The following is a 23364-nucleotide window of genomic DNA, read 5'->3' as shown; positions in this document are numbered from 1 at the left end:
TCACAGATTGGCTTTCTGAAAGTCAGAAGGCCTAGACTTATCACCAACTAGCTCTGTGACTAATGGACGAGTCACTCATTCTCCTGGTGTCTACATCTGTAAGATGAGCAACAGGAAACAGAATATTAGGGATCATCTGGGCCTGCCATTGATTCTATCATCCTATGCCCCAAATCAGTTTATGAAGCTTAGAGGAGTTTCCTTCCTTAATAAATCTCCTGCCTTTTCTGAGATCCTGTTAACACTGTCCTCCATAGCTCACTAAAATGTCTTTTGTTCAAACTGATAAATCTTTGAAAAAGCTTCTCTTTTCACATTTATTTCTTAACAAGTGTGTAGTGCTCGCTATGTACCTGGCATTGTTTGAAGTACTTTATAAATATTAACTCATTTATCTTCACTACAACCCTAAGACAGATGGGTGGTGCAGTGTAAACATTCTTGGGTGCATTAAACATGGGCAAGTTTCTACACTTGCACTTTGATTTGGATTCATTACAAAATACCTGGAGTCCTTGCACTTTTTGGAGGGGTGCATTGGATTTCTTGCACAGCGCATCTGAGCTTCCAGAGTGCTATGCAAACCCAGCCACAAGCTCCCGCTCCCATATCCACAAGGAATATGGTGTATTCTGCTTCCCTTGCAAATATTCTGGCCAAGCAGCCCCTAGTTAATCATTTCAGCTTAATTACTTGCCCGTGCTATGGGTAGATTGCTGGATATGGAGAGTTAAACCATGAGACATTCTCCAAACTTTTCTCCAAGGGCTCCCGGATCTAGTATGAGATATTGCCCCCATCCCCCATTCCAAAATCAGTTTGCACAATCCATCACAGTCCCTTCCTCTGGACCGTGACTCTGCCCAAGTTAGGAATAGTGAGCTAAGCTCCAAGTTGGAGGCCCTCTTTCAGACACATACATGCCCCCTACCATCTCCCTTCATGTAAGCTCGACCCCCACTTCATGACCATGCCTTAGGTCGCATGCGCACCCAGCAAACTCCACCCACTGCAACTGGCGGTAAAGAGAGAGCCAACCGTGGGCATCTCACAGAGATCGCGTATGCTTTGAACATACAGCAGACTCGTTGTAATCAGGTCCACACCAGAAAGCGATCTCAGCCCTGCACCATTGCAAAGCTCAGAATCCGCTCAGGGGATGGCCGTGGTTCCCAGTGCAGCATCTCTGGAGCCTCACAGCTACATCAACACCATTCAGAATGTGGAGCCCTTGTACAGTTATGACGACACCAGCCTCGAAATGTACCAGGAGGAGATACAGTCCGAACCTGAGCAGGGAGCAACAGCAGGAGGCCACGTTGGCGCAGGGGTTCCAGGTCCCATGGATGAAGGTGGCATCGGCGGCCAAAAGCCTAAGCAGAAGCAGCAGCAGGGGGAGCAGGTCCTCACCACCGCCATGGGTCCCCAGCTGGGAGCCAGGAAGCAAGGTCTCTACCGCAAAAAGTTCACCCCATTGCAGTTGCAGGAGCTGGAGAGCTTTTTCCAACACACTCAATACCCTGGTGTGTCTGAGCGGTAAGCAGCTTTTTCCCGGAGACGCTCCGTTCTCCACGACGCTCACTCAGACATGTTCTGAGGCGCCTTCGGCTCCTGAGGCAAAAGCCGCTAGGGGGGATCGAGGCCACTGGGGACCGTCGTCTGCCCTAATGCCTCATATCAGTGGCGGGGCAGGGGAGGGGTGCCTTCTGGACATCAAGGTAAATATTTTTATGCAATATTAATATGCACATGAATCAAGTCTGGGAACTTTGGTCAGTGACCTGCTTTTGTTAATGAAATTTGAATGAAACCAGGGTGAGGAGAGTGAAGCACTGTCATGTAAGTGCAGTGTTGGATCCTTCCCTTATTTAAAATTTTAGCCATCTGTTCATCATACTTTTTTTACTGTTTTAGTTTTAAAACAGTGCATTAAAATTATTTACCTTGACTACTGAGTTGTTGGCACGGCCTTAGATTTGGGGGGTAAAGGGAAACCTTTCCTAAAACAAGCCTAGAGCTGGGTTACAGAGGAGTGTGCTGGGTAGGAGGGTGGGGAGAGTCCTGAAGGAGTATGTAAATATAACAAGAAGCGTGAAATATACCTCTCTATGTTTTGTTTCATTCACAACTGCAAATACGGAACCGTTGTTTTCTCCCCCACAGAAAGGAGCTTGCAGGACGCCTGGACGCGACAGAAGCCAGAGTGCAGGTCCGTAAACCTGAGAAAAGCAATTTGGTAGGGGAGCATTTTAAAACATGCTTCAGACTTGGACGGCTTTGTCCTGACATTCTTAACTTGGTGTGTTTTTGTGTTCTTTACCATTTTTGGCAAACCGGTTTTGAACTTTGGGGTCTTATGGATGCAAAATGGGATAAGTAAACTGCAGCTTATGGAAATTGCTTATTACAAGAGGAAACATGATTTCCTAAAGGCAAAAACAAAAACAGAACTGCTTCTACTATTCCCTGTCCAAAATTACACACACTCACATACATATAGATAGGTATATGTCCAATAAATAAAGTTCAACTCCTTCTAATATTGGTATCCTTTAAGGATCACTTCTATGTGGAGTCATGTGCTCAATGTGACCTCAGAGTGTTCAAATTATTCCACAGATAAGCTGGATTATAAGAATGTTCAACTGTACTAAATAATTTAAAATATTTAAAACTAGGATTAATCTGTGCAGAACTGGTAAAAAGGTTATTTTTAAATATTTGGAAATGAAATGGTGAAAGCATATCATAGGGTTTGTAACTAGCAGTGCTATTATATGGGTAGACAGTGGTTGAAAGGGAAAGTCTAAGAATGCGCATATTACTAGAAAGTAAGTCAAAAAAATTTTACATGGGACTGTATAACATAGTGAAACCTCATGTGAAATACAAATATGAGTGATATTGCATATATAAGACAATTTTTACAAAATATAAATACAAATAGGGGAGCAGATGTGGCTCAAGCCATTGAGTACCTGCTTCCCACATGGGAGATCCTGGGTTCTGTCCCCGGTGCCTCCTAAAAACAAAAAAACAACAAGCAAGCAAAGAAAAAAACCAACTTAGGAGAGCCAATGTGGCTCAGTGGTTGAGCGCTGGCATCCTACATATGAAGTCTGGGGCTCAATCCCTGGCCCCAGTACCTCGGAAAAAAAAATACAAATAAACTAGAGAGATGGAAACGGAACAGTAGCTAGGTATGGCAGGAAAGCATAAAGAGATTGAGAGATGATGAGTTTTTTGTTGGTCTGCTTTTTGCCTTTTACTAGTACTAGTAGTATTGGAATAATGAAAATGCTAGAATAATGATTGAAGTGGTGAATTTACAACTATGTGATTATACCATATACCATTGATTGTACACTTTGGATGGATTTATGCTTTATTCATATGTATCAACAAAATTGATTTGTTTAAAAAAAGACAAAAATTTGCTAGATTTACAAATGTATTAATAGGATTTGAAGCTGAACTTAAAAGCATGAGGAAGAACTAGTTTTGAATTTGTATCTTTAATGAAAAGAACATTAATTTCAGAAATAAAAAAACCTAGACCTGAGCTCTTAACGGAATGAGTGAATTTATAAATATTTGGTGAGGGAGTAATTCATACCCGGAACATACTATATGAGCAAGTAACATATGTTTGGTTACACTTAGACAGATGAGGTAGATAGCTTTAAAGTCCAAATTCCTCGTTCTTCTGCTTTTGTGTTTAAGTGATTGGTAAAATGGTGCAGAGTGTGGCAGCTCTAAATTTTAACTTTTTGGAATGTTTTGACACGTCAACCTGAAAACATGGCTAAAAGTCACATTATGGTGGAGTTGGGGAGGTTTGCAAGTTTTGGAAATTGGTCTAAAAAATGAAACAAAAAATACAACATCAACTTAAACTAAACTAAGAAAGGTGAAAAGGATAGTGAAATATGCTTTGTCAATGCTGCACTAATTCAATGTTATAAAACTATCAAATGCATTAATGAATATTCCTTTGAGGTATTTCTAACTACTGAGGAACTCTTTTTTTTTCCATTTTGGTGGTACAATTTTAAGAGGTGGGTTTTGTGGAATATGTTTGGTGGGGGTGGTAGGGGTGCTGGTGGCTCTCAATTCTTCTGTTAATTTGAAGTACTTTTTCATTTGCTCAGGCAGTGATGACTAATTTAGAGCTCATGGGAATCAAAAGTTTACAGTCAGGGGTAGCGGATGAGGCTTAAGCAGTTGAGCACCTGCTTCCACATGGGAGGTCCCTGGTTCAATCCCCAGTGCCTCCTAAAAACAGAAAAAGCAAAACAATAAACAAACAAATGAAAAAAAAAAACAACTTAGAGGAGCCAATGTCAGCTTCAAACATAGGAGGTCCTGGATTCAATCCCCAGGCCCGGTACCTCCAGAGAAAAAAAAGTTAAAATCAGTCTTGGCCTTGGGTTGTGAGGATGAGGTCTCCTCTTTCTCAGGGAGGCAAGACCAATGCAGAGGAAAAGGGAAAAGAAGAAAAGTTTTGGTGGGTTGTTTTTCCCCCTCCCTGGGTTTACATAGTGCTCTCTCAATATAGTTCTGAAGGGGAAAAATGAACCACAGGAAACAAATAAGAGAAAATACAAAACATTCTCATCAGTTTCCAAACTCTACAACATGGATTTCCCCAAGAAACTTTTAATGCATGCTTTCCTCCCTCTCTTTTGCAAATATAGTAAAACTGTTCGTGAAAACAGTATTGGGAAAGTGGACCTAATTATCAACCCACACTACTTAGCCTGTTTTGAACTTTGGTTATGTTTAGGGTATATTGGAAATACCTCCAAAATGTACTCTGTTATGCTTGCTTCTTTAGATTCTATTATTCATTTAGTGTGGGGACCCCAAAACCTAAGATGAGAAAGGAAAATTAGACATCAGGTAAGGATGACCCTTTCTGTCATTTACAATTTGCAGTTTGGGAATTTCCGAAAGAATTAAATACAACGTAAACCCCATTAGCTAGGATGCTGAGGGGACAGTGAAGTCTAATTGAATGGCTCTTACTATTGGGTTTTTTTGGTGTTTTTTTTTTTAAAGATTTATTTATTTATTTTTCTCCCCTTCTCCCCTACCCCTACCCCAGTTGTCTGTTCTCTGTATCTATTTGCTGCGTTGTCGTCTTTATCTGCTTTTGTTGTTGTCAGCGGCACGAGAATCTGTGTTTCTTTTCGTTGAGTCATCTTGTTGATGTCAGCTTTCCATGCGGGCGGCGCCATTCCTGGGCAGGCTGCACTTTCTTTCGCGCTGGGCGGCTCTCCTTATGGGGCACACTCCTTGCGCGTGGGGCTCCCCTACGCGGGGACACCCCTGCGTGGCACGGCACTCCTTGCGCGCATCAGCACTGCACGTGGGCCAGCTGCACACGGGTCAAGGAGGCCCGGGGTTTGAACCGCGGACCTCCCATGTGGCAGATGGACGCCCTAACCACTGGGCCAAGCCCGACTCATTATTGGTTTTTAATAGCTGGCAAGCATTCAATGAGGAACCTTTTAAAATCAATTTTATTGAAACATTCATAAACCATACAATATATGTAAAGTGTACAATCAATGGCATTTGGTATAAGCACAGATTTTCACATTCATCATTCCAATCAATATTAGAGCATTTTCATTGCTCCAAAGAAAAAAAAAGAAAAAAAATAACAAAAAACAAAATGAACAAACGAACCAAAAAAAAACAAACACTCTACCCCTTACTAGTCATATCTCTCTCTCTATCCTTCCCCTGCCATATGTGGCTGTAATTTATTTGTATTTATATTTTGCTCAGATGGAGTCAAACCATATGTAGTACTTTTGTCTAGTTTCTTTTCCTTAGCATGCTTCATTTTTTACCATTGATGGAATGTTATTAATTTATTACTATACACTACTGTCCACAGTTTGTTTTTGTTGTATTTTTGTCCAAATATCCCTGGCATTAACCTCTTGTAACATTAACATACATTTGGTCTGTTTCAGAGAAGAACATTCTTATATATGCACTACTAGCCATATTCATTTTTCACAAGAAGGTTTGCTATGACATACAGTCCCATGTTTCATTTTTTAGCTTTCCTTGATATACAAGTCCTTAGACTTTCCCTTTCAACCATTACCATACCCATATGTGTTAGCACTACTAATTACAAAGCCTATGATGTGCTTTCATCATGTCTATTCATTGCAAGCATTTACAAACAACTTTTTACCAATTCTACACAAATTAAACCTCAGCTTTCCATTCTCTAACCACATTCTATTCTCTGATGACTCACTCTAGCTATTAACACCATGAGTTTGCTCATTATATCTAGTTCATAATAATAAGACCACACAATATTTGTCCTTTTATGTCTGGCTTGCTTCACTCAGTGTAATGTCCTCGAGGTTCATCCATGTTGTCATATGCTTCATGACTTCATTTCTTATGGCTGAATAATATTCTATCGTGTGTATATACCACAGTTTGTTCATCCATTCATCAGGTGATGGACATCTGGGACGAGGAGCCTTTTTGTGACCCCTCGTCCACATTGTTGTCAACCATATTTCTGAAATACTTAGTTGGAATTTTCTGCCTTACAAATGAGGGTTAGATTGGTATCTACACCTTGAGGAGAGGAGTAAAGAAGCCCTAGTTTATTTCAACATGTTAGAGAAATGCCACTCCCATCATGATCCTATAGTTTCAGGATCCTATAGCTAGAGCGGAGCGAACTGAGAGCATCCTAAACCCAGGAAGATTTGGAGGGTGAGGGCAGGCAGGAGCAAGCAAAATTGACAATGGTGACAATGCTTTGTCTCTTTCTCCTCATACTCCTGGCTGAGCAAAAATTTTTGAGAGTTTTAGTGAATTTAGACCAAGTTCATCTCAATTTTCCTTAACATTACAAGCTAAATTATCAAAGTAACATCCAGGGTTTCAACAATACTTCTGTTTCAGCAAAACAAGTCACAGACTTCTTAGGCGCAATCACAAAGCTGCCCATGTCCTACCACCTTTTTAACTCTCAAGACGTTTTAGAGAATGAATAACCCCTTAGACATCCTTGAAAGAAATCTGTCTAAAAATCCAATGTGCTCCTATTGATTAGCTGCTTCAGACTGAAGATGGGTTTTTCAAATAAGAGGCCATTCCCCCTCAGTATGACTTTAAATGGGCCCACTTTTTTTACAATGCACTTCTTTCCCACAACTAGTGATGCTATCCCTAGTGAGGAGGGGGTGGGAGGACCCTGGATAGCTGATGGTCAGTGGTCAGGATATAAACATTTCTTTATCCTGTTACCAGGCACAATTCTGAAGATGTAATTCTTCAGCTAGGCCTACATCCAAGAGCAGGAAAAATAAAAACCTGAAAAATATTAAAAGTCAGAGGAAAGAGAGACAATTCAATTTCTATTCCAGAGCTCAGAACGTAATCGATGCTGGATATTTTAGCAATAAGAAAATAGCTTCTCTTGGTTTAGTTTAGAATCTCAGTGAGATAGAGCTGCATGTTGTATTTTTTCTATCATGACATGAACTGTTCAGTATACTAAACCACTTTTTTTCCCTCTGATTGAAGGTTTGGTTTAAGAATAGAAGAGCCAAGTGGAGGAGACATCAGAGGGCATTCCTGTCCAGGAATGTGACACCCGTTTCCCTGGACCACTTTGTCATCATAATCATTGCTGGACCCTAGAATGCCATCCTTGTTCAGGGACCCAATTGGTAGTGGGTTCTTCTGGTACCACTGCCATACATTTACCCATGCTGTCATTATCTCCTCCACCCTTGTATTTTCAATGAAGATGCGAATTCTCAGTATATTTGTGTTTGCATGCTAAATGTGGTTAGTAGGGTGTAGAGGAGAATTGCTAAGGAAATCCCATTCAAAGAGAATGTCTAAGAGGCTTCTTTCCATAAGGTGACATCTCTGAGTCACTATCAGTAGAAACTGTGCATCACAGAACTTTTCTATGGGGCAATGGTAGAATAACACTGAGCCACACATTCTCCTCCTATTTGTCCAATACCGGGCAGGGTGGGTCCCTAGTGAGAGAACAGTATGTTTCAAGGCTTTGCCCAGCTTCATTCACTCTAATGATCTCAGGCACAATCCTGAACTCTAAGAGAAACTTCCTAATAGGCTACTCACATGGTTTTATGGGAAGGACACACACTCATTAGGTAATCTCCAAATTCTGTTTAGACCCTCCCTTTGTTAGAGAAGTCACAGACATCTGTTATGCAGCCATCACCCAGACTTCACCTACCCACCTCCTACTCTGGGGAAGTCACAAACCCCATCCTCTGGCCTTCCTGCCTTTCGCTACACCCGTATTCTTTTCTATTATGTGCCATTCCACAACCTGACGGAGATATTAAGTCTGATGAAAAGGCCTGGCCAGATCAGATCTTAAATCTGGAAACTGGGAACAGGGAGCATCAGATGCTTATCAGAACAGGAATTCAGTGGCAGCCCCACCTCCCCCCACCCAGGTGAATAAAAACCACACTCAAACAGTATAGATTGTCTCTCTTCTCTGACGTGAAGTGGGGCGTTTGGAGATGCTATCTATTGACCCCTACCCAAGCAATTTTCGGCTACCCTGGGAGACCAGCCATGATGGGACTTCTTCCCCTGCTCTTGTGGACTCTTTGTGCTATGTGACAAGGAGATTTGCCCTTTCTGGACTCTTTATTCTGTACCATAAAGGACTCATTTACTGCCAGTTTCTCTTGTACCCTGAACCTATGTTCCCATGATGCACTATCATAGTAATTTGCTCCACAAATGGGTGCAGTGAACAGGGTGCATGGGGGAATATGTAGTAGGTTGATTTTTTTGGCTGCTCTTATCACTCTTGTACTCCTTTTGTGCAGGAGTGTCTGAGGCAAGATGGGACTCAGGCCTTTGTGGGCTAATGAGGGGTAGCACCTACCCTATCAGAGTGGGTAGAGGCACTGACCCATGACTGGGGGACCTAGAGCATGCTGTCTCAGCTGCCTGGGGGACAGGCAGTGACAAATGGGATTTTGAAAATCCCTACATGAATGCCAGGAAATTGACAAATTGATTTACCCATACTAGTTCTTAGGTTAGTATGAAACTCGTCATTCAGGAGACTGTTTCACCCAGAGGTGAAAATGGAGGTGTGAGCTTTTATAGAGAACAAGATACAGGATATGAAAGATAGATTTGGACAGAAAACAGTTGAGGATCTTCTGTCATGGCTGTCCCAACTTTGTGATGAAGGGACAACAAATATCCTGATTAACCAGGCTGAGTGGAGAAGTTTGTCTGTCTTGCATCCAACCCGGTCCTCCCACAGACTCTCAGCCAGCTGGAGCTGAGAGAGGAGAAAGTGGGGAATGGGGAAGGAGTGGGCTGAGCCACAGCTAGTCCTGGTGCAGCCCCAGCCTTTGTTTGACAGGGTCCTAAAGGAAATCTGAGGAGCGTACCCCACTCTGAGCAACCTCCCCCAAATTCCAACTAAGGCTTGCAGTAAGGAAGAGGAAGCTATAGTTACTCTGCGACACCTGGATGTTGGCAAGTGAATATTCCACCGCCACCAGAGGGATTTAGTTCCTCACCAGATTCTCATTTTGTGGGGAGACATTGACGATTCTATTAGAAAGGGGTGCCCTGGGTGGGGACAAGCTGATTTTGCTCCTCACCCCAGGACTTCCCCTGGGAGATGCAATTGAGGGACTTTATCATACCCCCCCTCTTGGGGGAGGAGCTCTCATGCCAAAGGAGTGACCACTGTGGTTACTGGCAAGGGACCGGGGCCAGTGGATGGTGGATACATGCCCAGTATCATGGCAGGCTTTTAGACCCATGGGTCGGACTGGGGCCACCTGTGCCACTCGGGGGTCCTCGCTCGTGGGACTCAGGACCAGGTGATGAAGGAGGAGGCAGGGTTTGCAGATCTCCCCCCTCTCCCTTCAGCCCCAGCTGAGGAGTCCGGCCCCTGCGAAGGGCTGCTCTACCCAGACCTGACCAAATAAAAAAGGGCCTAGCAGTGGAGCCAAGGCCCATCTATCCACCCCACCCCCCCCCGGCACCGAAGTCCCTATAACTCAGAGGGGGAAGAGACAATGAATAGCATTGGGAGGTTTGGGACATTCCGCACAGAGGTTACTACCCCCGTGTGAACCGGTCCCTTTGGCCTCCTTTTATGTTTCCATGACCCTGTTTCCCACAGGGGAATGCATTGTGGGAGTTGATGTCCTGCACTGCCACACCTCCCAGCAGCAACTAAGGGGATGCTCTTCCCCATCCAGCAAATTCTGTTCATCACATTTGGGCAAGTGACTGGCCTTGCACCCCCGATGTTCCAGTCTCCTCACTGTATTGTACAGCAGTGGCAATATTGCCTCCCTAGTGGGGAAAAGGATACTACTGAACTCATAAAGGACCTTCTATCTGTGGGTGTCCTCCACTCCACTGTCTCTGCTTATGACAGCCCCGTGTGGCCAATGAACAGGGCGAACGGAGACTGTTGGGGTTTAAGTACAGAAGTGCCCCCTTTGGCGTTGTAATATTTGCATATTGGCCTCATCCCAGTATCCTTCTGACACCCTTATATGTGGTGACCCAGAATGCAAGTGCTTTCCCCTGGGGAACAGAGGAGGAGCAGGTCCTGTAGGAAGTAAAAGCAGCTGTTTCAGGCCCCCAGCCTCTGGGACTTTGAGAGCCCGAATCTCTGTTTAAGTTGCAGGCTTCTGCTGCCCATTCCTGCACCAACTGGTCCCTCTGGCAGAGGAAGAGAATCGGGGGAATTTGCAGGCCCCAAGGTTTAAAGTAGGAGGTCCCCGGGCGCAGCCCAACACTGCCACCCCTTCAAGAGGCAGCTTCTGGCATGCTGTGGGCCTTACTGGAAACGGAAAGGCTCACGGAGAGCTTGCAAGTCCTACTGAGGCCACAAATCCCCACCATGGCCTGGGTTCTGGGTAATCAGAACTTTCACCCAGGCAGTGCCCAGCAATGGAGCATCATCGGGTGGAAGTGCTCCCTCAGTGGCGAGCCTGTTGCAACACCAGATGAGGGCCCTTCCCCCCCTGTACTGGCATCTTGGGGACCCTGACCCAAGGGTGCCCCACCAGAGGTCCAGTGCTGGTTCCCTAATGGATTGCCTAAGTTAAAGCCATCTGGCATCCATTGGGCAGCAGCCTCTGTCTCTCTTGCCTCATTCAGACTCTATACCACCTCTAGCACTAGAAAAAGTATCCAATGAGCTGAACTTCAAGCAGCCTTCTTAGCTCTGAAACGTTCAGACCCAAGCACCCCTGTGTACCTGTTTACTGACTCAGCGTCACCAACAGCTTAGTAGTGTGGTCTTAAAGGGAACACAATTGGAGAATTAAAGGTTCTTCAGTGTGGGGGAAGGATCTTTAGAAACAATTGGCAGTGTAGAAAGGCACCATCTATGTTACCCATGTTGTCGTGCAAGACAAGGTCCTGTATCATGAAGAACATCATTTGAATGACCTAGCCGATAAGGGATGCACTGGACTATTTTTTGCATCAGCCAAGGCTGGCAATCCTCCTGGGAGAAAGGAGAGGCTGAGTCCTGCTCAAAGGATGAGGACAATGAACTTAACCTCTGTGACATCCGTTAAATAGCTGAATTTCCCACAGATGTTTCCACTGCTGAGTAGATTCACCACCAAACTGGACATGGAAATTCCAACCCCATGAAATTACTGGCCCAGGAAAAGGGAGTGCCTCCTTTGTTAAAAAGAGGCCCAATCTGCCATTTACCAATGTGAGAGATGTCAACCACAAACCAGAGCCCGAAAATGACTTTTGGAAGCTATTCCTAGAGGGGTTTCACCAGGTCACTCATGGCTCTCTACTGCCATCCCAAGGTATGTCCTATGCCTTGGTCATGGTAGACACCTATTCAGGCAATGGCCTTGCTTTTCAGTTCATCATGCAGATGCAGTGATAGCTGGAAAATGTGCTTATTAAGTTTTCTTCACTTAAGCAACTTTGAAAATTCTAAAACTAATTGAGCTGGTTGTCTATTAATCTAATTTTAGGAATTTACTCTTTGCACTTAGATCCCTGAAGAATATTAACCAGACTCTCAGTTTTGCAGATAATGTCTCAAAGCAAAACTAGACGGAATGGTATAAATCTGTAACTTTTCCCAGAGACAAAAAGTTTGATATCCTCGAGTGGTAGTCTGAGAAAAGAGCCACGAAGCATGAAGGACTTGCACCTGCTTAACTGTATCTAAACTGTCATTTACTAACTGCTGAAACCAAGGACAAGTTGGATGTGCTTGAGACAACACAATACTGAGAAATTGTACACACCCTCTTCATACATTACTTGTTTTTCTTCTCAACTACCCCTTTTCTTTTTCTTTTCTTTTTTCCTATAAAAACCCTAGCTCCCATTTTCACTTCAAACTGGTTTGGGGAACATTCCCCAGTTCCTTGCTTGTGCACTTGTAATAAATCATCTCCTCACTAAAAGGTATGTTGGTCCTTTGTAGTGTAGGATCAGGGTGGGCCTATTGGAAATAGACATCCTTATGGTAACAATGTGGCAACCGAGGCAGGACCCATGCTGCTCTGGGATGTAGCCCATGGAACAGCCCCAGTCAATTCTCGTCAGCTGCAGTGTTTCCCTGGATCCCTTAGCTCTGTGCCTAGCAGCTGCCCAGGAATTTCCCTGGATGATGAAGGCTAGAGGTTCTGGGCAAGGTTTCTCCCATGGGCAGACACTGGGCACGTCCTGTGAAGGTGATTCTGAATCTGGGTCTTTTCCTATGCTTGATAAGTGTGTAAAATTCTCTCTTCTGATCTTTGTTTACTTTTAGTTTGTTGGTCTGCTCGTTCAGAGGTTTCTTTTAAACATACTTTTAAAAAAAAATACTTAGATTACATAAATGTTACATAAAAATATAGGGAATTCCCATATGACCCGCTCCCTACCCCTCCCACAATTCCTCACATTAACAGCATCCTTCATTACTGCGGTACATTTGTTTCAATTGATGCACACATTTTAGAGCATTACCACTAAGTGTGGATTATAGTTTACATCGTAGTTTACACTCACTACCACACAATTTTGTAAATTGTGACAAGATATATAATGGCTTGTATCTGTCATTGCAACGTTATTCAGGACGATTCCCAAGTCCAGAAAATGCCCCCATATTACACCTATTTTTCCCTCTCCCTCCCCTCAGAGGAGACTTTTGCATTAGCTTTGTTGGTCTGCTGGTACTGAGGAGACTGCTGGATTAGCTTTGCAAGTCTCCTCATGCCAAGGGAACTATGGAATTTTGAGTTGATCTGAGCTCATGAATTCAGACCTGGTGGGTTTGAGTCCCGTTATCCGTAATCTCAGATTTGGGGTTCTCCTGTTAACTTTGTGTATTTGCATTTTGTGTTTTGAAGTTGGGGAACCTGTTGATTTTGAGGAGCTCCTATTCTTTTGTTTTGTCTTTGTAACTTCTGCTGGTGTTGCCAACAGAATGTGCTGGCTATATCTCTTCTGGATTGTATAATAGAAAATTGATCTAAATTTGGAGGAGTCTCCCTTAAGAAAAAGAAAATGATTTTCTATTGCAATGTTGACTGGCCAAAGTATAAATTGAAAAACAATGAAAAGTAACCTAAAATGAGTCTTTAAATTTCAATACTATCTTGTAATTGAATTTGTTTTGTAAAAGAAATAACAAAGGGAATTAGTTTAACTGCCGGAGAAGTAAAAAACTTAGCAACATTGATGTTCTCTGATTTGTTTCCATGTTAATTCTAATTAAATCTGGATAGCCATATCAATAAAATTGGTGCTCTTAACATTTATTAACTTTTGAGCCAGACAACTCTATGAAATTAAAAGAGGAAAAAAAATAGAAAAATGCTAGCTGCTTTTGTAAGATTGCAATTCAGTCATGGCTTAGCCCTGCCAACTTGCCTTCAGAAAACTGTTTCAGAAATCTCTCTCTGAATACTGATAAAATAGTAAACTAAATATCCCTATGAGGTATCAGTGTTCTAGTATTACATACTACTAGGTATTTGAAGTGAAGAGAAGTTGTGTTTGCATATAACCAAATTGAATCATTATTCTGACAAGTTTGTTTAATTTGGTAATTTATTTTGTAAGTGGTTTGCTTGGAGACAGTTTCCAAAATCGCTTTTGTAACATAAGATTAAAAGATATATAGAATGCGATTTTTATTAAGGAAAAAGTAATTTTGACCTAAGATAAAATGACTGGTTATTAAGAAAGAGGAAAATGTGGGAGAAAAACTGAATGAATACAGAAAGTGCAGAAGGTTTATGGAAAAGGAATTTTCATGGTCAAAGTTGGGTAAGATTTGTGGTTTTTTTTGTTTTTAAAAAAAAATTTTTTTTAATGTTACATTAAAAAAATATGAGGTCCCCATATATCCCCCACCCCCCTCACCCCACTCCTCTCCCCATAACAATCACCACCTCCATCATCATGAGACATTCATTGCACTTGGTGAATATATCTCTGAGCACCGCTGCACCTCATGGTCAATGGTCCACATCATAGCCCACACTCTCCCACGTTCCACACAGTGGGCCATGGGAGGACATACAATGTCCGGTAACTGTCCCTGCAGCACCACCCAGGACAACTTCAACCCCCGAAAATGCCCCCACATCACATCTCTTCCTCCCACTCCCTACCCCCAGCAGCCACCATGGTCACTTTCTCCACACCAATGCCACATTTTCTTTGATTACTAATCACAATAGTTCATGAATAGAATATTAGTAAATCCACTCTAATCCATACTCTATTCCTCCATCCTGTGGACCTTAGAATGGTTGTGTCCACTCCACATCTATATCAAGAAAGGGCCTAGATTCTACATGGATGCTGGATGCAATTCTCCTGCTTTCAGTTGTAGGCACTCTTGGCTCCCTGGTGTGGTGGTTGACCTTCTTCACCTCCATCTTAGCTGAGTGGGGTGAGTCCAATAAACCAGAGTGTAGGAGCTGCAAGTCTGTTGAGGCTCAGGGCCTGGCTATCACATGGTCAGTCCAGAGATTCAGGTCCCCTGGATATACATTAAACCCCAGCACCAAAATTTGGGCAAGATTTAATGTGTCTATCTATAAAGTTTGTGGGGGTTTTTTGCCAGTTTTTTTTTCTTTCTTTATTTTTTTTAAAGCCTTAGTATCAAGTAATATACTGATGCAACGCTAAAGTTTTGTTCTTTCTCTATAAAAGTGACAAAGTTTCTTAAAACATTTGTTTTCATAGAAAGTCATAGATTTTTTTTCCTGAATACAAAGCAAAATGTCTGTTTTATCAAAATAACTTCCTGTACTTTAACCTTATCTTGTCCTTGGTGGTTTAAAAAAAACAGTACTTCTCACTTTTAAAAGAATATAATGTTCAAACCTAACAACTTTTAACATTTTGCTTTTTTAGAGTTAGACTCTCTTGTGCATTTAAACCAGGCCCCCAACACTGGGTATGGTGCCTCTCCATTTAAGTTGTTAGCTAGATCGGTCACTATGACCCTTAAAAAAATAAAAGCATATGCCACATCTGGTCATGCTCCTGAAGTAGATGGAACTATGTTGTTGCTTCAGAATCTTGTGGTTCCGTCAGTTGGCAAGGGCTCAACATTGCCTCCAGACTGGGTCTGTTTCATAGTGCCAAAGGGTGCTAAGCTTGTGGAACACTGGTGCCTCTGCGCATGCTGGTTGTGTGAAGGATATACCAAGTGGAACAATAATCACCAGAGTAATATGAGTAGAACTTAAATAAATACAGTTGGCACTAAGGCCTGCTCCCATGGAGGGACAATGTGTATGGTATTGCAAACCTGGAGCTTAGGTAATATTAACTGCAGCTAAAAGAGATACTTGTGCATTGATTTGTATTAAGTGTGGTACCTACATACCTGATAATGCAAAGTGATATTGCACATGGTAAAAATCTTGGCAGGTAACTCATTTTCTAAGTAGCTAGTGAACTTGCCTATGAGATAAAAGAAAGGCTCTCTTAAGTACTGCCTTTATTTTGCTTGCCATATGCTTGTCTTGTTGTTGCTTATATTGCCTTAGTAGGTTTATTTCTAAAACATCCTCTAAAATAATATCAGAATTTTCTTTGCCCTTAGCCAGCAAGAAGTAACTACAGAAGATGAGGCCTTCACCCATTTTCCTTATATAAGGAATGCTTAGAAAACATATCATCTTAAGAATAAGAAATATATAAACACAAGGGGGATTTCATACCTGGAAAATGTGCTTATTGAAATTTTTTAAGCAGCTTTGAAAATTCTAAAACTAATTGAGCTGGTTTTCTATTAGTCTAATTTTAGAAGTTTGCTCTTTGCACTTAGGTCCCTGAAGGATATTAACCAGACCTCAGTTTTGCTTACAGGAATAAGATATCATCTCAAAGCAAAACCAGACAGAATGGTGTAAACCTGTAACCTTTCCCAGAGGAAAGAATGTTTGATATCCTTGAGCGGTTGTCTAGGAAAGGAGTCAGGAAGGACTTGCACTTGCCTCACTGTATCTAAAGTGTGGTTTATTAGCTACCAAAATCAAGGACAAGTTGGATGTGCTTGAGACAACACAGGACTGAGAAATTGCGCCTACTGTCCTCACACATTACTTTATTTTTCTTGTTTTTCTTCTCAGCTACCCCTTTTCTTTATTTTTTTCCCATAAAGACTCTAGGCCCCATTTTCATTTTGAACTGGTTTGGGGAAGATTCCCCAGTTCCTTGCATGTGCACTCACAATAAATCATCTCACTAAAAGACATGTTTGTCCTCTGTAGCACGGGATCAGACAGGCCTATCTATTGGACATAGCTATCCTTATGGTAACATCAGTACCTATGTGGGATACCTTGGAAGAGCAGCTTTGCCGCCTGTATAGGTATCCAGATGATATCTCCTCTGACCAAGGACCCCACTTTACTGCACAATCCACTCAACAATGGACCCAGACCATGGAATTAGATGGACCTTCCACATCATCCCTCACCCATAGACAGGCATTGCGGAGAACTTTAATGCCTGGAAAAGGAGCTTCGACAGCTACACCCTGACAACTCTCTTACTGGATGGACCGTCTGCCTCACTCTAACCCCCTGGAAGCTAAACTCTGCAATTCCCCAAAAGGGAAACAGCTTTATCCTGCTTCCTAGCCTGGGGTGGGGACAATGGTAGGGGAGGAACCCAGGATTTTCTGCGTGTCCTCCCTTTCACCCATCAGGATGAAGATTAGCTCCATAAAGGCGGACAAGGACACACCACTTGGTACTCTCCTTTTCTTTTCTTTTTTTTTCAGGAGGTTCTAAGGATTGAACCCGGGACCTCATACATGGGAAACAGGCGCTCAACCACTGAGCAACACCTGCTTCCCTAGGGACTCTCCTTTTGACCTGGAAGAAAGACATCTTCGTCCAGCTAACCCAGGCCATCATGGTAGCAGGGAACCTGACTGACAGCTGGATATGCTATCCAATTCCTCACTCTCTCCCTCCCCTTTTCTAAGCCCAGATTGACACACGAGGGGCTAATCTCCCCTGCCTCATGTATGGACTGAAAACAGAAAGTCCCTGCAATAAGGACAAAGTCATTTGCTGTGTATTCTTCTGCAACCTGTCGAGATGCAATAACTCTCGATGCAATGGAACTGGCAAATGGCTCAGTTATCTTTCCAGTTTGTTCACCAGTGAACATGTAACACTCAATCTGTTGGCCACCTTGTCTGGCGTTGCTGAGTTCACAACACAAGCCCTTTAGGCTCAGCAAAAATCATTAGATGCTCTAGCCAAAATAGTGTCTGATAATCACAAAGCCATAAATGTCTACCTAGCCCAACATATGTGCTATTGCAAACACCTCCTGCCACACATGGGTTAATACCTCAGGGAAGGTATCAGGAGGTAACTAAAATCCAACTGGCAAGCACACTGGCTGCAAAGTGTACAAACAGATTCTATATGGGACCTCTTCAGCTGCTCCCAGGGGTAGGGGTGTGTGGATGCATTCAGCACCTCAGACAGGTCTGATCGTCCTGCTTGGAGGCGTCATAGGTGAAGCCCTCCTACTGTGCTGCAGCCACTGGTGCTTCTAACCTTAACTGTCAACATTGCTGAAGGCAACAGGATGGCAGGCCCAACTGTCTCTGCCTTTGTGTGGGAGATGGGAGGTAGGTTTATGTTATAGAAGATAGTAAGGAGGAGGAGGCTGTTCAAAAGGCCAAGGGATAGACTGTTAGGGAAATCACAGACACTTGTTAAGTGACCATTGCCCAGTCCCCACCTACCCCTGAGTCCTCTGGGGAAGTCACAAACACACTAAGTGGCCATCCTCTGGCCTTCTGATAACCCCACCTCCTTTTCTATTGTGTGCCATTCCACAACCTGGGGGAAATGTTAAGTTTAAGCCCAGCCAGACTTTAAGCTGGAACAAGCAGCCCCAGATGCTTATCAGAACAGGAATTCTCAGTGACTGGGCCCCTTCCCCTTGAGGTGGATATAAATCACATTCAGTTGTCGTGTGTAACTCTACCCACTATGACAATACCCAACGAATATCCCCAGGTAGTGGTGCTCCTGAGGGCTATGGAGACACCCAGGTTCTACGGTCATGGAAGATGGCCCTGGAGTTCAGTGCCTGGCCAGTGGGCCCTACTTTGGAATTTGTGTTCCTGAGTGTGATGGAGCCAGACTCAGATGTGACCTCTCTCCACATGCCTCTTCTGTCACTTTTACTGAACCTGTGGCTGGCGCTGGGGTTTTGTGTATACTCAGAAGACTTGAATCTCTAGACTGTCCATGTGCCAGCTGGGCCCTGAGCCTCAGCAGAATTGCAACTCCTACTCTCCAGTTCATTAGATTTACCCAGGTCAGCTAACAGGGAGGTTAGGATGGTCAACCACCACACCACGGAATCGAGAGTCTAAAACTGCAAGCAGGAGACTCCCATCCATCAGCCATGTGGGATCTGAGCCCCCTCTCAATTTAGAGGTGAATGTACATTGCCATCCCAGGGTCCACAGGATGGAGGAATAAATATGGATTAGAGTGGGCTTACTGGTATTCTACTGTAGAACTACTGTGATTCTAGCAATGGAAGAAATTGTATTATCGATGTGGAGACAGTGGCCACAGGAGTTGCTGAGGGCAGGGAGAGGGAAGAAGAGGTGTGATATGGGGGCATATTCGGGACTAGAAGTTGTCCTGAATGATATTGCAGGGACAGATGTAGGGCATTATATATCCTGCCATAACCCACTGAATGGACTGGGGAAGAGTGTCAACTACAATGTAAACTATAATCCATGAGGTGTAGCAGTGCTCCAAAATGTATTCATCAAATACAATGAATGTACCACACTAATGAAAGAGGTTATTGTTGTGGGAGGAGTGGGGGCGGGGATGGGGAGTGGGGTGTATGGGAACCTCTTATATTTTTTAATGCAACATTTTATGTGATCTATATATCTTTTTTTAAAAGCCAATAAAAAAATAAAAGGAAAAGAAAAAAAAACCCCACATTCAAACAGTATATATTGGTCTCTCTTCTCTAGAGCGAAGTGGAGCGTGCAGAGCTGCCATCTGCCAACATCTGCCCAGAGCAGTTTTTGGCCAGCCCAGGACACTGGCCATGATGGGACTACTGCCCCTGCTCTTTTGGATTCTTTGTGCTATTTAAGTGACAAGGAGATTTGCCCTTTCTGGACTAACTCTTTATTCTATACAATGAAGGACTGATTTCCTGACAGTTTCAGTTGTGCCTTGAACCTGTATTCCCATGATATACGATTGCAGCGACTGGCTCCACAGCCCTTCTGGCTCAAAGGTTCTGCTGCTTTAAAGGAAACACATCAGGAGACTCCATCAAAGCCAGAAAGAGGCTCTTCACCCTTTTCTCCCCTCTCCCCCAGCCCAGGAGAGCATATTATTGCATCTTCTCCAGCTCAAGCTGATAATCACATCTTCAAATGTATTCTGTCAACAGCAACAACCTTGAGAAACCCCTGGTCCCTGCCGATTAAACACTGAAAGAGAATTTTTTGGTTTAGTGCTGCTCAAGTAAAAAAGAAGGACCAGGTGCCCTGACTAATGTTCTTATTAGCGCAATCTCTCATTGAGATAAAGCAGTCAGATTTTGACTTTCATTACGCTCTTTTTCATGTGAAACTGCCAGCATAGAAAACAACAAAATGAAAAAAAAGGGAGATGGTGAAGAAGGCCAGGACAACTTTTTTTGAGACTATTAAGTTCTACCCAGTAGAAACTTTCCTTTTGAGCAATCTCTAGCAATGGGGAGTGATCATCATTGTCCTACTATGAAACTACTGCAATGACTGCAGATAAGGTATCATGACTACACCAGAAGTTCCTCTCATGGAGGTTAATCAAATGCCAGCTTCACAGCACTTATATGTTCCCAGTGTGAAGGGGGGCTCCATTTTCTAGGGAAAGCATGGACTTTTTGCTGTTGTCCAATAATGTCATTCCTCTCTTCTCTCCTATCTTCTCACTTGTGATGTCAAATGTCAGCCAAGTGGTGACCTGTGAATGTGGGGATTCTGCAGAGAAAATGAGGTTATTGTTACCCCCAGAGACCCTAGGCCTTGGTAGGAGTGAGGAACATCCCTGCATATGCCCATGTATGCCCCCTTGCCATTCTCACGGATGATTTTGAATCCAAAATATTATTATTCTCCAGTATTGACCACTTTCCTTCTTTCTAAACACCAGCTTTCTCTATACTTTAATTCTTCTGGGAACTTGTAGTGTCCATAAAATAAGAATTCCAGGAATAGAACAGACATGAATGAAATACAGTAGAAGCCCTTCCGAGAAACAGGGTCACGAAGTTCTAATTCTGTTTTGTGGTAGTGGTACAAATGTAGAAGTAACATGAATAAACCATAAGTCAAACTGATGATAATGGGGGAAAAGGAGTAAACACATCAGATGCCAACACAGACAAACACACAACACCCACACCATCCGTGACATGTTGATAATGGGAGAGGATGGACAAAGTGTGTGACATGTACCCTATGGACCACGGTTACTGGTCAAAGTCTGACGATATTATCTCATAATCTGTAACAAATCTTCCATCATGTTGTGGTGTGTGGATGGAAGGCTATTGTATGTGAAGTTTTCAAATGTGCATGATTATTTTCTAAGTTCACATTCTGTAATAAAAATACATTCTAAAAAATAATAATTTAAAAAATAAGAGCTCCAGGACCCTGTTAGACCCAGATCTGACCCCTTCTCTTCTCCATTCACAACTGAAAGGACCACGCCCACCCTGCCACCCTGAGACTGAAAGCCAGTCCGTACTCAACACAAATCTCAGAGTCAACTCTCATACCCAGTCTGACACACTAACAAAGAACATAACATGTTCATGCTTTGGTTGCCTGAAAGAAGAAGAAAAAAGTGAATACCTTTCCTGTAAGTGGATAGGGTCTTATAGAGTCATATTTACTATTTTTAATGTGTCTCTACTTACTTCAGATGTCAGATGAATTAAGGCAAGGTACTGAGATGGAGCAGAGGAAATAAGTGAAACATTGCTGCAGATAACAATTTACCCTGTCTGAATGTTAAAGGGAGAGGTCTTCTAACCACAATCACATAAAGAGCATTTCTCTCCAAGTACATTTCAAGTATTTCAAAAGCATTAATCAGAAATTAATTATTCTAATGTAAGAAAATAATTTTGATTTATAGAAAAACTTTAGAAGCTGCCTACCAGTAAATAGATTGACTTGAAATAGGTGGTCTTTGCATATGTTAGTTTTCATTGAAAATTTGTAAACACCTTCCCAGGAGGACTGCAGTGGCTTCAGGATTTTACAGTCATCTTACAATTCTGGGTGTGATCTTGCTTTCACAAGTCTCTTTTGAGATAGGTGTGAAAGGTGACTTTTTCAATAAAGAATTATAAATATATGCCAAATAGAGGAATGGACTTTGTTCTGAGTGTTTTTCTAAAGAACAACCCAACATTTGCCTGAAGCATTACCACGGGGGGCTTATGCTTACATTTGGGCAGCTCTGAGCAAGCACAGAGACATCCTGTTACATCAGGCAGCCTTATGTTGCTGATGTGTCACCTCTAGGAAATGTTGAAATCCTGGAAGTGAAATAATGGAGCTTACATACAGTCCTTCACTGGAGTTCCTGATTGGTGAGTCCAACTTGGTCTCATTTGAATTCCTGTAGCCCAGCACATGGCCTTCTAGTGGATACCCTCTGCAGTCAGTTGATATCCTAACATAACCCTCATCACATACTCCTCATCTGAAGAAAGCTGCATGGAATTATTTTTATTTTGGGATCCATTTGAGACTCTCCTAACACTCTCTTCCAATAAGTCTTGTGCAGGAGGTGTCCCAAGGGAAGTGAACCTTTCCCTTATCAAGCGCCTCTTTCTTAGTGGATTGTTTTAGTTTGCTAATTGCTGCCAAGACAATATACCAGAAATGGGTTAGCCTTTATGATGGGAATGTATTAGGTTAAAAGCTTACAGTTCTGAGGGCATGGAAGTATCCAAATCAAGGCATTATCAAAAGATGCTGTCTCACCAAGTTGCAGCTGTGGGCGATCAGGCACATGGCAGGACATAAAATGGTGGCTCTGTGAGTCTCTGCCTTCTCCTTCGCAGGCTTAGTTTCTCCCTCGAGTTCAGCTGTGGGCAATCAGGCATATGGTTTTTCTCTGCCTTCTCCTCCAGGTCTCTTTCTGTATACCTCTGTGCTCCACTGATTCCAGCCTCTAGCCTTCAGGACCTCTCTCCCAGCTTCTCAGCACTTCTCTGTCTCTGCACCTTTTTTCCAGTGTGTCTCTGCATGTTTCTCTCATTTATAAAGGACCCCAGTAAAAGGATTAAGACCCACCTGGGTCATGCCCTATTGAAGTGATCTAATCAAAAGGAAGTCCTCTTAATTGAATCTAATCAAAAGGTCCCATTAACAATAGATTTATACTCACAAGAATGGATTAGCTCTAAGGACATGATCTTCTGGATTCCACCCATCTTCAACCTGCCACGTAGGTATACTCTCATTTCCCTTTGTAGAACTGTCACAGAAGATAACTTTGGGAAGTGGATGTGGCTCAAGCCATTGAGTGCCTGCTTCCCACATGGGAGGTCCCAGGTTCAGTTCCTGGTGCCTCCTGAATAAAAACAAAAACAAACAACAAGCAAAACAAATAAAAAAACCAACATAGGGAAGTCGATGTGGCTCAGTGGTTGAGTGGTGCCTTCACATTTACAAAGTCCCGGGTTCAATCCTTGGCCCCTGGTACCTCAAAAAAAAATCACTTTAATTTGGCAAGTGAAATAAATGTTCAA

The 23364-nt window shown here is 42.9% G+C and overlaps 1 protein-coding gene across 1 annotated transcript; it reads left to right on the top strand.

Annotated features, from left to right (window-relative positions):
* The first annotated feature begins 1159 nt into the window (after positions 1 to 1159).
* LOC131277187 (rhox homeobox family member 1-like) lies at positions 1160 to 7817 on the top strand. Its single transcript, XM_058291311.1, has 3 exons — positions 1160 to 1536; positions 2164 to 2209; positions 7576 to 7817. Exons 1-3 carry the CDS (start codon positions 1160 to 1162, stop codon positions 7690 to 7692), a joined length of 540 nt encoding a protein of 179 aa, XP_058147294.1. The 3' UTR covers positions 7693 to 7817.
* Positions 7818 to 23364: the final 15547 nt, after the last annotated feature.

Source organism: Dasypus novemcinctus, chromosome X (assembly GCF_030445035.2).
Source record: "Dasypus novemcinctus isolate mDasNov1 chromosome X, mDasNov1.1.hap2, whole genome shotgun sequence".
Lineage (NCBI taxonomy): Eukaryota > Metazoa > Chordata > Mammalia > Cingulata > Dasypodidae > Dasypus > Dasypus novemcinctus.
Note: the sequence above shows the minus strand (reverse complement) of the source record. Positions and strands in the feature narration are given on the sequence as shown.

Coding starts and splice junctions, on each gene's coding strand:
- LOC131277187 (XM_058291311.1), top strand. CDS start 1,160: ATGGCCGTGGTTCCCAGTGCAGCATCTCTGGAGCCTCACAGCTACATC. Junction 1,537..2,163: donor TACCCTGGTGTGTCTGAGCG/GTAAGCAGCTTT, acceptor TCTCCCCCACAG/AAAGGAGCTTGCAGGACGCC. Junction 2,210..7,575: donor CGACAGAAGCCAGAGTGCAG/GTCCGTAAACCT, acceptor CTCTGATTGAAG/GTTTGGTTTAAGAATAGAAG.